Source organism: Mizuhopecten yessoensis, unplaced genomic scaffold (assembly GCF_002113885.1).
Source record: "Mizuhopecten yessoensis strain PY_sf001 unplaced genomic scaffold, ASM211388v2 scaffold2383, whole genome shotgun sequence".
Classification (NCBI taxonomy): Eukaryota; Metazoa; Mollusca; class Bivalvia; order Pectinida; family Pectinidae; genus Mizuhopecten; species Mizuhopecten yessoensis.
The window spans coordinates 1,201,019-1,218,327 of NW_018404519.1; the positions used below are offsets into that span (position 1 = coordinate 1,201,019).

Sequence of the window (17,309 nt, forward strand, 5' to 3'; positions counted from 1 at the left end):
GTTTCCTGTTGTAAAAGGGAGGTTACTCTAACCAGTGTTTATATTTTTTTCTCGCGGGAGTATTTCGAAGCAATGTCTGCTTTGAAAATAGGGACGTGTCCAACACTTACAGAATCAATCCATAGTCGACTTAGAGAAGCTGGTATAAAGACCGTCACTGATCTGATTGTAGCGGACGTGGAGATGTTATCACAGAAGAGCGAAATACCGTATAAGGTTAAAAGACTATTTTAAGTCTTCTTTTTTCCCAAGCACTATTGCAGCTTGGAATGATCTTCCTGAGGCAATTTGCATGTCACCCTCCCTAGAATCCTTCAAAGGTGGTATCTCCACCTTAACATTTGGAGAATCCTGTCTGGCTATTTAACTATAATTGTATTTAAGCCACTGTACATAATGTGAATATGTTAAACATAAGCTACAACTAATGTTATTTTAACGGTTGGACTGTGGCTAGCTATGCCCAACTATTTTTTTTTAAACCAAAAGTGATTTATTTCTTGTCATTTTCCTAGAGACTATAATAACCTGATTACAAAACAGCAATCAGAACCATGTTATCTTCAAAATTGGATTTTTACGAATTTTTTGAAATCGTGAAATTTCACAATTGTTTTTTTAGCATTTTCCTGAAAACAATCAAAAAAGCGTACAAGGTCAATAACATGGTATATATGGGAGAATTTTTTTTCTCATTTTTTTACCACAATTTCAGAACCAATCTATTCTATTGTAAAATGAAAGATTTCCATGCTAAATATCACCCCTCACTCCGGAGATGATGCTAAAATGTTACTTCACAAAGAGTTACCTCCCCTTACAAAACACAATGAATGACATTAATAATCTCATTTAATTATATATATTGATGCACCAGTCTCAGTGGTAATTACACATCTTCTTTCTTATCGTTCGCCTTTACACTTGAATACCAGTCTCCTCAACAAATCTGGTGGTCTTCTGTGCTAAGGGCATCCACTGGTCCACATAGCTTTTCTTTGAGTGGTAACAGTTGGTGAATGCCATATCTTATCTCTCATGATCAGTGCCTGATGGATCTTCCATGACTGTAAGAGGTGTGCAGTATCCTGCTCTGCTTCTCCACAAGGACACATTGGAGATGAAACAACTTTCATGACTTTGTATAGATGTTGATTGAGTCTGTTGTGTCCTGTCGGAAGATGGTAGTTTGGTCAGATCTTGTTGGTGGTAACTGTCTTGTTGCTGATGGGTGTTGAACAGAGATTTGATGATAGTCTTCATCTCTGTGTAGCAGACTGGATTTTCTTCCTGTTATTGTTCAGCACCATTCTTTGCTAATTTATCGGCTTGTTCATTACCCCAAACTCCACAGTGAGAAGGAATCCACTGTAGAACTGTTGTCAGACTTTTGATGGTGTATAAAGCTTGTTCAAGTTGAGGTTAAGCTTGTCGTTTGTCAAAGCTTGTAGCACAGAGAGGGCATCAGTCAGGAATACTACTTGAGTTGTGTTATCAATTTTGTTTTTGATGGAGTGTGCAGCATGAATAAGGTCTTCTTCAACTTAGTAGTTTGAACAATGTAGGCCTGTTGGTATTGCTTCTGATTGTTGATCTCAGTTGGGGTACTTAATGTATATACCAGCCCCTCCTTTTATTGTGGCATTTGCTTACCCAGGAGTCTGAAGGGTACTTGTCTTCAAGCATACTCATTGTAATTACACATGATCTGATATGTTTTAGTCAGATAAATCATTAAAATAATATTTAAAAACAAAAAATTGTATTTGTACATGGTGTATGATCTGACAAGTTTTATTTATATAAAAAAAAAAAAATGATATTGAAAAACAAAAGCATGTCATATCAATTAGATATGTTTAATGTAAACTATGTACAGACCAACCATTGTATAGTTTTTGTATGTCAGACAACACTGAAACTCGAAATAAATTTAAATTTAGGTCTATTCAATTTCTAACTGTATCAGCGTATGTAAACTAAGTCAAGACTGAGTGACAGTAACTTAATTTAAAAGTTTAATCATTTAGAAACAAGTAAATAGTACCGAAATTTATACAAATATACATCATTTAATGTTTAAAATATATACAGAAAACAAAGAGAACAGATACCTTTACACGATAGGTAAACAACCGTTAATGCAATATCCTTCTAGCGAGTTTTGTCTGGTACAGGTGGGATTTGTTTACGTTTTCGAGGCGAGGTGTCCGCCATATTGGATTTACCGTTATACTACCCCTTGGGATTTCAACAGCATTTTTCATACCAAGAACGGTTTTGACAGATTGGCATATATATATACTTATTTTAAGGGATAATTACTGAACATTTGTATATAATTTTGATGGATGTACTCGGTTTTATAAGGAAATTGTCGCTTCTGCAATATTTCACAATCTCCGCTCCTTGCGTTTCCGCCATGATATTTGTAATATAGACTGTAGTAAAGTGACGAGGGATATCGAAGATAAAATTCCTACCATGTATCCATTTCTATAACATGGACAAGCACGATAAAATCACCGTTCTTCCGATGGTATAAAAGTGTGACGAAATTTTGGCGCGGCGCGAAAATTCAATTGGAGTTATCTCCCCCTAGCTTGGGCATAGCTACTGTGGCAAATATTTTACTCATATTATAATTTTCGACCTCCATTTTCATGTACATAGTGCCACAGTTCCGGAATATTTCACACTCCGGCACCAGAGTCTTTCCCGTAAACGGAAGAAGAAGAAGAATTACGAATCCTATACGATTCTGTACCCGGTCTTTTCGTTTCCTAATATTTTTCTTTTAATGTGTGTTATTATTGAATATATAAGCCTATGACTTCCAACTCTGAATTGTCTGTAAGAGGATGGCTTCATTGCAAACCCTAGCTAGCTGTCATATCTTTGTTGTTCTCAAATTGTCAACAAGTTTTACCACGGAATTAAAATGTAGATCGATTAGATTGCTCTCTAAGTCTGTGGTTTTACCCATATAGGTGTCCAGCAGTGGAACAAGGTCCCTTACACCATACAGGGGTCCTCCTTTAAAGCGTCTTCAACCGACAACAAACGTCTTCAAGTGACAACAAACGTCGCCAGGCAGACAAAGGGGGAAAATACAAGCCAGAAAACTACCGCCCAATATCATTGACATGTATTTCTTGTAAACTTTAAGTCTTATGGAACATATCATCACCAAACACATTATAAACCATCTTGAAAATAACAGTCTAGATCCTGTGAAACACAACTCATTTCATTCTTTCAAGAAATCGCAGCAAATAATAACAGCAACACACAAACAGACTTAATTATAATGGACTTTGCCAAAGCATTTGACAAAGTTCCTGATAAAAGATTGCTCTATAAATTAAACTATTACGGTATCCAAAATGAAACACTAAACTGGGTCTCTGCCTTTCTAAGTAACAGAACACAAACAATTGTCCTGGATGGAGATCAAAGTCATCTGACCTGGCTTCTGTCACCTCAGGTGTCCCTCAAGTCACAGTTCTGGGCCCAGTATTATTCTTGGTATACATTAATGATCTACCAGAATACTTGTCATCCAGTAAGCTCAGACTGTTATCAAATCCTAAAGTGACTGTGATGCACTACAGTTGGATTTAGATGCAGCTGCTAGGTGGGAGCAAGACTGGTTGATGGCTTTCCATCCAGACAAATGCACAGTCCTTACAGTCTCACAAAAGAAAAAACAATTTAAACATGACTATATTCTCCACAATCACAAACTTGAACTGGTCTCTTCAGCTAAATATCTGGGCATTACACTACAAGCAAACTTAAAATGGTCAAAACACACAGACAACATCATAACTAATGGCAACAAATCTTTAGGCTTCCTAAAAAGAAATTTAAAAACATTATGTCAGAACATCAAGACTCAAGTATATCTGGAGCTAGTTCGACCAAAACTGGAATGTTCATGTACAGTATGGGACTCACACAGTTGAACAAACTTCTAAAATCAAGATGGTCCAACGACGAGCTGCCAGATATGTCTGTAACAGGTACCATAACATCAGTAGTCCTACAGATATGATAAATTCATTAAACAGCTGGCCAACACTACAAGAAAGAAGACTACGCACAAGATTAATAATGTTCTACAAAATAGTCCATCAAATTGTAGCAATCCCATCTGCTATTCTCATACCATCAGACAGTAGAATCCCAAAAAATCATAATTTCACTTTCACTTTTCCTTATACATGTACCATAACTCAATGGAATGTATTACCAATCCATACAGTCACTGTCACAACCGTCGACACTTTCAGAGAACAGCTCACACCAGCTATTCTCCACAAATTCATTTAATTTTCATAAGCCTATAGTTTTAATCACAATTTAAAATTTATGCATTCCAAATTCATTTTCATAATTTTTGGTATTCTTGTAAATATATATATATAGGCCATTCTGCGCAAAACTGTAATAATCTTCAGATCATTGAAGAACTACTGATAACCTAAAGAAGAAGAAGAAATCTATGAAAATACTGCATAAAGTAAGCGACATCAGAAGATATGTTGTTAATATGACTATAATACACCGTTATACCAAATTTCAATTTGATATTTGAAAAATTGACCGAGTTATGATGAATTGAATTTTATGATCTGCGGCGTGGCACGTGTGTGTATTAACCTGTACAGTTAGAAAGCGTCGCCAGACAATATCTTTAAAAAATCTTATTAAAATAATTAAAACAACATCAGAGAATATGTTACTGATAAGGCTTTTATTGATATATATTCCAAATTTAAGCTAGATATATGAAAAAACGACCGAGTTATGATGGATTGAATTTTTACGATCGGTGATGTGGCACACGTGTGTGAATAAAACTCTGCAGATCGTGAAGCGTTTTCAGACTTGACCTCTAAGATTAACCTACATGTTTAAAGTAAGCGACATCATATGAATAATATGTCGTCTGATGTCGCTTACTTTTTAGATTATTTTTAGAGATATAGTTTGAAGTCGCTTCCAATCTGTAGAATTCTTTACATACGTGTGTAACGGGGCCGATCGTTAAAAAAAAATCAAATCATCATTACTTTGTTAGTTTTTCAAATATCAACCTGAAGTTTGGCACATAGGTGTATCATAGTCATATGAAAAACATATCTTCTGATGTCACTTACGTTAAGGTTAATCTTAGAGGTAAAGTCTGAAGACGCTTCACGATCTGCGGACCCAGAGTTCAATTCACACACTGTGCCACGCCGCCGATCGTAACAATTAAATATATCATTACTCGGTCAATTTTTCAAATATATAGCTGAAATTCGGTATATAGGTACATGAAAGTCGTCATATCAATAACATATCCTCTGATGTCGCTTACTTAAGTATTTTTTTTCAAAGATTTTGTCTGGCGACGCTTTCTTAACTGTACAGGTTAATACACTCCCGTGCCACGCCGTAGATCGTAAAATTCAATGCATCATAACTCGGTCAAATTTTCAAATATCAAATTGAAATTTGGTATAGAGGTGTATTATAGTCATATTAACAACATGTCGCTTACTTTATTCAGTATTTTACAAGAATTCGTTTGGCGACGCTTGTTGTCGGTTGAAGACACTTTTTAAGGGTGACCGCCATACAGTGTTTACCAAAGGTGGGCAGGAGGTAAAGTCACAGGTCAATCATGCCACAGATTGGCAATCATAAGTGGAACGCATAGCATATTAACATATATCCATCCTAGCTTTTATTGCTGAATACTAGCATTAAGGGTTGACTTTAAAGCTCATCTGATATTCAAGTGAAAATTATAGACAAACTAAGTGATATTCCTTGGAATATTTATTTGGCCATGAAAGCTTTAATTTGTTTCCTCTTACTGGTANGGGGGGGGGGGGGGGGGGGGGGGGGGGGGGAATTAGGAAGGGAATGTTAATATATTGTATTTTATTTGAGTTTTTATCAAGGTTTTTATATATAGAGATGGAAATCTGAGTTTGCTAGCTATAGTCCTTCCAATAAAGTCTATACCAATAAGACTGGCAGAGACTGCACACAGTTGTAAATTGTAAAAGATGGTTTAAATCAGTTGGAACTTATATTAATAAATCACCAATACAAAATTTGATATTGTCAAAAGATTCTACTGATTTTTTGTCAGGTTTGCTGATTAAGATTTTTTTTAACAGGAGCTACTAGCATTGCGTAGAGTATTGTTGGCCCAAACTTCATCTTTTCCTGTCAGTGGTGCAGATATGTACGAAACAGCGATGGTATCCACTTCCATTCTTACTACAGGCTGTACCAGGTACTATATATATATATACATAATTTTATATTGTTTGTAACATGCTTTTTCATTGATTTGTGTTTACAGTCTATCAAGTGATAGACCGAAAAAAATGAGGACATATTTTAATTACCCGATATATAAAGTCACACATGAACAATCGTTTGCATTCATCTTTTAACATTGAAAATTCACTCAATTTTAGAACAGATGACATTGAAATACTCCCGACGATTAGCAAAGATTTATAACATGGGCTATTAGTGTCATTATAGGAGAGAATACAGGTAAATGATCCTGTTGAAAGCTTCGGTCAACAAGATGGTGCATCATAGTGCATGTGCGGCATTTCTAACATAAAAATTATTGCAGCATTCATGAAAATACTATTTTTGGTGTAAATTAAAATGACACATATTTTGTGCCAAAAAATATTTTCCTTCTCATTTCATAATTAAATTTCCCGGTTTATTCATAGTGCACTTTGGTTTTCGGGCTATTCATTAATAATTTATCGTCTAATCCTATCCTTAAATAAATTCTAACAGGTATACATACCATATCAATAATCAAAACATATCTTTCTCTAGTTGTAAGCTTGCTATGCCAGTTTTAAGTATGCCAGTCACAGTTATGAATAAATATATGTCAACAGTTAAAAAAAAAAAGAAGGGTTTTCAATATTTTAAAAGTAATTTCATGTAAACATGTAAGAAATAACATGCTATACACTGTAATAGTGAATATTTTACATGAACCAATATATATGGTAGGTATAGCAAAAAATGGCCGAATAAGTTCAAGACTTTCCTATTTCATGTATCTTGAAATGGCTTTTGATGAAGTATGCAATTGCAACTTGTATACATGATAAATACATATTTGTATATTTCCAGAGTTGATGACTTGCTAGATGGAGGACTATACACAGGTGAGGTGACAGAGATAGCTGGGGAAATTGCAGCAGGTAAAACACAGGTGAGCTAACCTTATACATGAAATATGCTTGATTTATTGTTTTTAGCTCATGTGAGTGAGCTATTGCCACCCGTCTCTGTCCTTTGTGTGTAAACTTAACATTTTTGACTCTTTCTCAAAATCTCCAGAACCATTTTCAATACAATTTTGCAGAAAGATTCCGTAATCAAAGGCAAACCAAAAGGGGTCAAATTGGCAAACATTTCAACAATCTTCTTTTCCAGAGCGAGATATGCTGGAATCAAATACTCTTCATGGATGGAACGTTCTTAAAGTGCTTTATCAAAATGTGAATTTCAACCTATGTCACCCATTCTCCCCTGGGGAGGGGGGTCAAGTTTTCTATAGTTTATATAGAGAAATAACAATTTTGGGTATATTTTGGTTTTGGTAACCAACCTTATCCTGATCTACACAGTACATACCACTGTTCTTCCTTGACTAGAGATTGTTTGAGTGCTATATGGTCTGATCAAGATTTAAACTGAAAACCCTTTAAATTATCTAGACAAAGTGACCATTGGCTGTAATCGCCGGATGTCAATCCAATCCAGATCTGCTACCTATGTAGTAGCCACAGACAATAAGGGAAAATACTACCTTACTACATCTAGCTTTTACAGTGATGCAGTATAACCCTAGGAAGTGCTCAAAAGTTCAGCAACATCAAGCCATGTATGACCTCTTTCTTTTGTTCTGTATGACCTCTTTCTTTTGTTCTGTATGACCTCTTTTGTTGTTCTGTATGACCTCTTTCTTTTGTTCTGTATGACCTCTTTCTTTTGTTGTTCTGTATGACCTCTTTCTTTTGTTCTGTATGTCCTCTTTCTTTTGTTGTTCTGTATGACCTCTTTCTTTTGTTGTTCTGTATGACCTCTTTCTTTTGTTGTTCTGTATGACCTCTTTCTTTTGTTGTGGTTCTGTATGAACTCTGTCTTTTGTTGTGGTTCTGTATGACCTCTTTTGTTGTTCTCTATGACCTCTTTCTTTTGTTGTGGTTCTGTATGACCTCTTTTGTTGTTCTCTATTATCTTATTTCTTTTGTTGTGGTTCTGTATGTCCTCTTTCTTTTGTTGTTCTCTATGATCTATTTCTTTTGTTCTGTATGACCTCTTTCCTTTATTGTGGTTCTGTATGACCTCTTTTGTTGTTCTCTATGACCTTTTTCTTTTGTTTTGGTTCTGTATGACCTCTTTTGTTGTTATCTATGATCTATTTCTTTTGTTGTTCTGTATGTCCTCTTTCCTTTATTGTGGTTCTGTATGACCTTTTTCTTTTGATGTGGTTATGTATGAACTCTTTTTTTTGTTGTTCTCTATGATCTTATTTCTTTTGTTGTTCTGTATGTCCTCTTTCTTTTGTTGTTCTGTATGTCCTCTTTCTTTTGTTGTTCTGTTTGACCTCTTTCTTTTGTTGTTGTTCTGTATGACCTTATTTCTTTTGTTGTTCTGTATGTCCTCTTTCTTTTGTTGTTCTGTATGACCTCTTTCTTTTGTTCTGTATGACCTCTTTCTTTTGTTGTGTTCTGTATGACCTATTTCTTTTGTTGTGGTTCTGTATGACCTCTTTCTTTTGTTGTGGTTCTGTATGACCTCTTTTGTTGTTCTCTATTATCTTATTTCTTTTGTTGTGGTTCTGTATGTCCTCTTTCTTTTGTTGTTCTCTGTGATCTTATTTCTGTTGTTGTTCTGTATGACCTTTTTCTTTTATTGTGGTTCTGTATGACCTCTTTCTTTTGTTGTGGTTCTGTATGTCCTCTTTCTTTTGTTGTTCTCTGTGATCTTATTTCTGTTGTTGTTCTGTATGACCTTTTTCTTTTATTGTGGTTCTGTATGACCTCTTTCTTTTGTTGTTCTCTATTATCTATTTCTTTTGTTCTGTATGACCTCTTTCTTTTGTTGTGTTCTGTATGACCTATTTCTTTTGTTGTTCTGTATGACCTATTTCTTTTGTTGTTTTCTATGATCTATTTCTTTTGTTGTTCTGTATGACCTTTTTACTTTTGTTGTTCTGTATGATCTATATTTGGTTGTAGTTCTGTATGACTTTTTTTCTTTCGTTTTTCTGTATGAACTTTTCCTGGTTGTAGTTGTGTGTGACCTTTTTCTTTTGTTTTTCTGTATGATCGTTTTCTGGTTGTAGTTCTGTATGACCTGTGCCAGTTCAGTGATGTGCGGAGCTCGACAGAATGTTTTCTTCATTGACACGTGTGGTGCTCTGTCTGTAGAACGTGTGCTGCAGATAGCAGAACATTCAGGACAGGTATATACCCGGGCTAGTAATAGTGACAAACTCAAATTTTGTTGAATGACAAATAAAATATGTTTAAATAAAATTGAGTTGCGAACCATCTCAATTACGTATTGACTGAAGGTGGGGTACATGTAAAATTAAAACTGAGGTCAACATCTACTCCATATATAAGGAGGGGGAGGTTTAGCTCGTACAGAACCACCTCACACCCCTCATTTGGAACAGCCCAGAGTTAGCATGAGGATCATTATCTGGATAGGAAGTATATTTTACAGTACTGTCGATGTCATATAATAGCATGGTAAATATTGTATATACATGTATATACACAGTTAGTTTATACTGAAAATCTAGTACTGGTATGTACATGGTAGAACTTCACCATTTTTGACTTTTAATTATTGGCTTGACCAATCTGTGTAAAAGCTTACTTACTGCCTGCCCAAGGAAATGTAGATTAAGAAATTGTTTGTAAACCAGGAAAGAAAATACCCAGCACTATTTCATGTTATACAATTTAAACATGTCTGCTTACCTTGGTTTCAGGAAATAGAAGAATCCACATTCCAGAGAATGAGATGTCATCAAGCATTTGACATCTTCTCTTTGCTATCAGAACTGGAAAACCTCAGATGTCTAATTTTACAACAGGTTTACAAACACTATTATATATCTGAGCATAGAAATGATGAAATAGTATAGCTTAATTTAAGTTTTACAATTACTTGAGTGCTTATCACATTGATTCTGATGTTCTGAATTATGTTGTTTGCATTTTTTGCTGTTTTCATTTTAAAGGCTTATATACATTATGCTGTAGTAATTAATATAGGGTGCTACAGTTTAATGTACTTCTACTTTAATTGGTGAAACGATGTGACGTATTAATGTCTATCACAAAGTTCTTATAGGGAACGTAACAAAATAAATACCAGCAGTCGCTCTACGTCCAAGCTTTCGGGCTTAGCCCTTCATCAGGGTCCTCACCGTATTCAAATATGGATGTGACATAAGGGTGAGGACCATCAATCCCTGATGAAGGGCTTAGCCTGAAAGCTTGGACGTAGAGTGTCTGTCGTTATTTAGTATGATGTGATGTAGTTATGCAACTATTTGTTTGGGTTTCAGACCGATGGTTTCTATAGTAACTTGAAGCTGCTCATAGTAGACAATGTGGCGTCAGTCATCTATCCCGTGTTGGGTGGTCAGCAGATGGATGGTAGGTCAGCTTCTACAGTCGGAGGAAACATTTTTTATTTTTAACTTTAGTTTGACCACTATACTGTTTTGACCTGCAGGTGTGCAGATGCATAATTATTTATATACATATAGATACAGCCCATGTAGAAATGGAAAGTTTGCCACAAATTCATGGCAAACAAATTGGTATTAAACCAGAAACTGTTGCCAGAAGTGTGAAGGTATTTATTTCGAGCAGCAACTTCCTGCCTTTACTTCCCATTTGTTTTGTGTAAGTATGCAGTAGGATATGTCTGGAAACTTCAGTATAGTTGAGTTGTTTACAAAAAGGACACAAATGCGTTTTAATTAATCACTTATAAAATATGAGACATGCTTTTTTTTGAAAATGTTTGTCAGTAGGTAAAATCATGTTTCCTTTCTTGTTTCACTTAGGACACGGACTAATGGTGACTTTGTCCAGAAAGCTGAAACAGCTAGCAGTGGAATGTTCTATAGCTGTCCTGGTAACAGTTACCTCCAACTATGTTGTGGAGCTTTACTTGATCTGTCCTGTTAAAAGAGTTTATTAAAAAAAAAATTTATTTTGATTCAGTTGACATTCAGTTGACATTCAGTGTCATTATAAATGCCAGATTGACAGAAAGCTAACTTTAACTGGTGTTTTACAGTAAATTGAATTCAGCCGTCATTCTACTAGTGAAGCTTTAGCAGGCAAACTTTTATTTCACACAGAAACAAATACTACATGGATTTCCAAATTAAATAGTTTCTATGCATTCGTGAACCATACTGATGTTATTGGGTTGTTGTTTATTATGTCTTTATATGTAAAGGTAAAACATAAGCCTCTGTTTCTTCATTTTCACAGATCACCAACAATCTGGTGGGCGGGGACTGGGATAGGAGCAGGTCAGCGGCTCTCGGGAAAACCTGGTCACATGTCCCACACACACGGATTGTCATCTCCACTAGCAATGGACAGCGACAAATCTCATTGGTTAAAAGTTCAAAAACGGTACTTCTCATCCCTTCAATTTGCCTGTTCTGTGTCCTATGTTTTGAAACCTAGAGTTTATTTATAAAGTAAACAACATATTTTGTAATGGTTTCATTTTAAACAGAGTATGTAGGAGGAAAACTTTAAAAAATAAGTTTTAATTGTCATCATTTAATTTTCTTGTTAAAAGTTCTATGGTTATAGTTGTGCTATGTTATCATTGAAAAACATCTTACCAGGCAATAGTCAGTAGCAAAAAAGGATTGACCAGGGTGGACTTTATATATATATTTTTTTAACCGAATTTTCACTTCTACTATTTGGTAATGGTAATGAAACTGAACCTGATTAATGTTGGAACACAACTATTATCATCAAGTACACCAGAGCCTCAATAATCCAACCCTTCCTGTCAAGAAGATAACGCAGCCACCTTCACTCCAATGAGATATTCCAACCAGTTTTGTTCACAGTAGACAATTCAGTCTCCTTCACTCCCAGTAGATAATCCAATCACCTTTGATTCAAGTAAATAGTCATACCAGCTTCACTCCCAGTAGATAATCCCACCACCTTTTATTCAAGTAAATAGTCATACCAGCTTCACTTCCAGTATAATCCAACCACCTTTGATTCAAGTAAAGTCCTACCAGCTTCACTTCCAGTAGATAATCCCTCCAGCTTCACTCCCAGTAGATAATCCCACCAGCTTTATTCCCAGTAGATAATCCCACCAGCTTCCCTCCCAGTAGATAATCCAACCACCTTTGATTCAAGTAAAGTCATACCAGCTTCACTTCCAGTAGATAATCCCACCAGCTTAACTTCCAGAAGATAATCCCACCACCTTAGATTCAAGTAAATAGTCATACCAGCTTCACTTCCAGTATAATCCAACCACCTTTGATTCAAGTAAAGTCATACCAGCTTCACTTCCAGGAGATAATCCCAGCAGCTTCACTCCCAGTAGATAATCCCACCACCTTTTATTCAAGTAAATAGTCATACCAGCTTCACTTCCAGTATAATCCAACCACCTTTGATTCAAGTAAAGTCCTACCAGCTTCACTTCCAGTAGATAATCCCACCAGCTTCACTTCCAGTAGATAATCCAACCACCTTGGATTCAAGTAAAGTCATACCAGCTTCACTTCCAGTAGATAATCCCACCAGCTTCACTTCCAGTAGATAATCCAACCACCTTTGATTCAAGTAAAGTCATACCAGCTTCACTTCCAGTAGATAATCCAACCACCTTGGATTCAAGTAAAGTCATACCAGCTTCACTTCCAGAAGATAATCCCACCAGCTTCACTCCCAGTAGATAATCCAATCACCTTTGATTCAAGTAAATAGTCATGCCAGCTTCACTCCCAGTAGATAATCCAATCACCTTTGATTCAAGTAAATAGTCATCCCAGCTTCACTCCCAGTAGATAATCCAACCACCTTTGAGTCAAGTAAATAGTCATACCAGCTTCACTTCCAGTAGATAATCCAACCACCTTTGATTCAAGTAAAGTCATACCAGCTTCACTTCCAGGAGATAATCCCAGCAGCTTCACTCCCAGTAGATAATCCCACCAGCTTTACTTCCAGTAGATAATCCCACCGCCTTTGATTCAAGTAAATAGTCATACCAGCTTCACTTCCAGTAGATAATCCAACCACCTTTGATTCAAGTAAAGTCCTACCAGCTTCACTTCCAGTAGATAATCCCACCAGCTTTACTCCCAGTAGATAATCCCACCAGCTTCACTTCCAGTAGATAATCCAACCACCTTGGATTCAAGTAAAGTCATACCAGCTTCACTTCCAGGAGATAATCCCAGCAGCTTCACTCCCAGTAGATAATCCCACCATCTTTGATTCAAGTAAATAATCATACCAGCTTCACTCCCAGTAGATAATCCCACCACCTTTTATTCAAGTAAATAGTCATACCAGCTTCACTTCCAGTAGATAATCCCTCCAGCTTCACTCCCAGTAGATAATCCCACCAGCTTTATTCCCAGTAGATAATCCCACCAGCTTCACTTCCAGTAGATAATCCCACCAGCTTCACTTTCAGTAAATAGTCATACCAGCTTCACTCCCAGTAGATAATCCATCCAGCTTCACTCCCAGTAGATAATCCCACCAGCTTTACTTCCAGTAGATAATCCCACCACCTTTGATTCAAGTAAATAGTCATACCAGCTTCACTTCCAGTAGATAATCCCACCAGCTTCACTTCCAGTAGATAATCCCACCAGCTTCACTTTCAGTAGATAATCCCACCACCTTTGATTCAAGTAAATAGTCATACCAGCTTCACTTCCAGTAGATAATCCCACCACCTTTGATTCAAGTAAACAGTCATACCAGCTTCACTTCCAGTAGATAATCCCACCAGCTTCACTTTCAGTAGATAATCCCACCTCCTTTGATTCAAGTAAATAGTCATACCAGCTTCACTTCCAGTAGATAATCCCGCCAGCTTCACTTCCAGTAGATAATCCCACCAGCTTCACTCCCAGTAGATAATCCCACCACCTTCACTTCAAGTAGATAATCCCACCACCTTCACTTCCAGTATATGACCCAACCAGCTTCATGATTCGATTCATTCTCAGTTGATACATTCATCTAAAGTTTGTTTCTAGTACTTTATCCAACAAGCTTCACTCCCAGTAGATGATCCAACCACCTTTGATTCTAGTAAATAATCGGGAGACTTTCTTTCCGAGCAGACAATCCAGCTACCTTCATTACAAACAAAACTGGCTTGAGACAGCTGGATAGCTGGCAATTATGTCCTGTAAAACAATGGCTGGATTATAAAACCAGATCAGTGGTGGAAGGATTAACGATGGTCACCTTTACCAGTTTGGTTATCTACAGAAAATATATCCTGTCTTGCCTATCTAAAGAAAATATAACCTGTCCTGCCTACCTAAAGAAAATATATCCTGTCCTGCCTATCTAAAGAAAATATAACCTGTCCTGCCTTTCTAAAGAAAATATATCCTGTCCTGCCTATCTAAAGAAAACATATCCTGTCCTGCTTATCTAAGGGAAATATATCCTGTCCTGCTTATCTAAGGGAAATATATCCTGTCCTGCTTATCTAAGGGAAATATATCCTGTCCTTCTTATCTAAGGGAAATATATCCTGTCCTGCCTATCTAAAGAAAATATATCCTGTCCTGCTTATCTAAGGGAAATATATCCTGTCCTGCTTATCTAAGGGAAATATATCCTGTCCTGCTTATCTAAGGAAAATATATCCTGTCCTTCTTATCTAAGGGAAATATATCCTGTCCTCTTTCAGCAAACTAACATGAGTGTAAGCTGTGTGATAACAGAAGCCGGGGTACGTGACAGTACTGATCATGGCTGACCAGGACAAGCAGCAGCCATCGCCATGTCAAAGGTTGTGTGTAGATCACATGCCGTTGCCACACTTGATCTCACCTAGAGGATGTTATCCAGCGACAGAAGCCAGGAGTGAGGACTACATGTACAAGGACATCCCTCCCTTCACTAGGAGCCCTCCATACTGTGTGCATCTGTTCTGTACAGGAACTGTTGCCTATTGTTTATGATGTTGATATTAATATTCAGCAGCCATTAATATACTATTTGACAAAATAATAGCGTAAAACAGTTTATTCTTTGCCATGAGTAAATTGAATATTCAAGTAAAAAGCAAGGTTATAGCATTTTGCAAAGTCAAAAATAAACGAGAAAAACAAAGCTTTGTTTCCTTCCAAAATATGGAAACATGATGACAGATGAGTATGGATACCTGCACATGTATGATTCTGTTCACAGACAAATATTTCCATTTTACTTGCAAAATAAAAGACAAAACTTGTTGCTCTTGACCTGTTTTTATTATTCCTTTAAAATAGTAGTGCATTTAAACCATCATCCATAGTTTCTGACCTGGTTGTAATAAATCTTTCCTGATTGATTATCTTAGATAAATAAAAACTTCATCCGGTTCCACTTGTTACATATGTGTATGTTAAAACCCGTATTGTCCCTCTATACTGTATAAAATAAAACACTTGTGGAAACTTGTTTGGTAGTTTTACAACCTATTCAACTACATACATATGTAATACAAACTTTCACTGTCTCCTAGTGGTACATTAGAACTTGAGCCAGCCATTCACTGTACTTAGAATTCTGACTCCACTGCATATATTTGCTGACCTTTAAAGTTTTTTTGAGGGAGCAACTGTGGCAAAATCTTTCAATGTCTAAAAAAATCTTTATACCTTTTTTGACAAAATGATAGTATAAACTATTCTAATTTAAGCTGTGCAAGTTCTATGCTATCTATTTACTGAATTTGTAGAAATTCTACTGCTTTCAGAAGTCAAAATTTGAAAGTGAACAATCAAGAGTTGCCATCCTAATTCTGAAGAGTTGGTAAGTGTGCCACTTCAATTACCCCAATCATACACAGTGAAAGTTTGTGTTTAATACAACTCAACGGAACATTCATCCCTTTCTGATAATTTTTCAATTAAAATACAAATATATATATATATATAATTTCTTATAAAAATATATACTACAGAGTAACATTTAAAATCGAAGACACACCCTGTAACATACTACATTATACAAAACATGTATATGTTATTAAACATAACTATAAAACCTGCTTAACCCGATCCTGTTAGCCAAGTGTTCATGTTTTTATTTCTTCAAGGTAGGAGAGGTTTGACACTCATCTGATTACTAAATAATTGGGTTTCTAAAGTATGTAACAAATGTTACTGCAAAACATTAATATCACTATAAATACATCACAGCTGATAAATGTCTTGGCTCCTTGTTTGTATGATACCAACATCAAACTCTGGTTACATCAGTAAACAGCTGACTAGTGTCTTGACTCGTTTATACCAATACCAAAATCCGGTTACATCAATTAAGTGATGACAAATGTCTTGGTTTCTATTTTTCTTTAACATTGATTGCACTTGTACACACATGATAATGTGTATTTGACTATTTCTTATTCATTAATCACAGATATGCACAATTCTGATTACACCTTCAAATACGTTTTAATCATTATAGAGTTAGGCCTTGGTTATATAATTCAGTCACCTATGCTTTCAATAGATATTCCTTTTACCTTCATTTTCAGTAAATAATCCAGCTACTACAGTTCTAAGATAATCCAGCCACCTTAGTTCTCAATAGATAATTCAGCCACCTTCATTCTCAGTAGATAATCCAGTCACCTTCATTCTAAGAAGATAATCCAGCCACCTCCATTCTCAATATATAATTCAGCCACCTCCATACTCAATATATAATCCAGCCACATCCATTCTAAATATATAATTCAGCCATCTCAATACTCAATAATAATTCAGCCATCTCAATACTCAATAATAATTCAGCCATCTCAATACTCGATACATAATTCAGCCATCTCAATACTCAATACATAATTCAGCCATCTCAATTCTTACTACATAATCCAGTCACCTTAATACTCGATACATAATCCAGCCACCTTAATACTCGATACATCATCTGATGGCTGGATAGTGGGACAACCAGATAAGTGGTGGCTAGATAGTGGGA

The 17,309-nt window shown here is 36.0% G+C and overlaps 1 protein-coding gene across 1 annotated transcript; it reads left to right on the forward strand.

Annotated features, from left to right (window-relative positions):
- Positions 1-15: 15 nt before the first annotated feature.
- LOC110445854 (DNA repair protein RAD51 homolog 4-like) lies at positions 16-17,292 on the forward strand. The gene is made up of 9 exons (XM_021490679.1): positions 16-216; positions 6,180-6,298; positions 7,177-7,258; positions 9,401-9,520; positions 10,058-10,162; positions 10,640-10,730; positions 11,147-11,217; positions 11,583-11,729; positions 15,025-17,292. Exons 1-9 carry the CDS (start codon positions 73-75, stop codon positions 15,091-15,093), a joined length of 948 nt encoding a protein of 315 aa, XP_021346354.1. The 5' UTR covers positions 16-72; the 3' UTR covers positions 15,094-17,292.
- Positions 17,293-17,309: the final 17 nt, after the last annotated feature.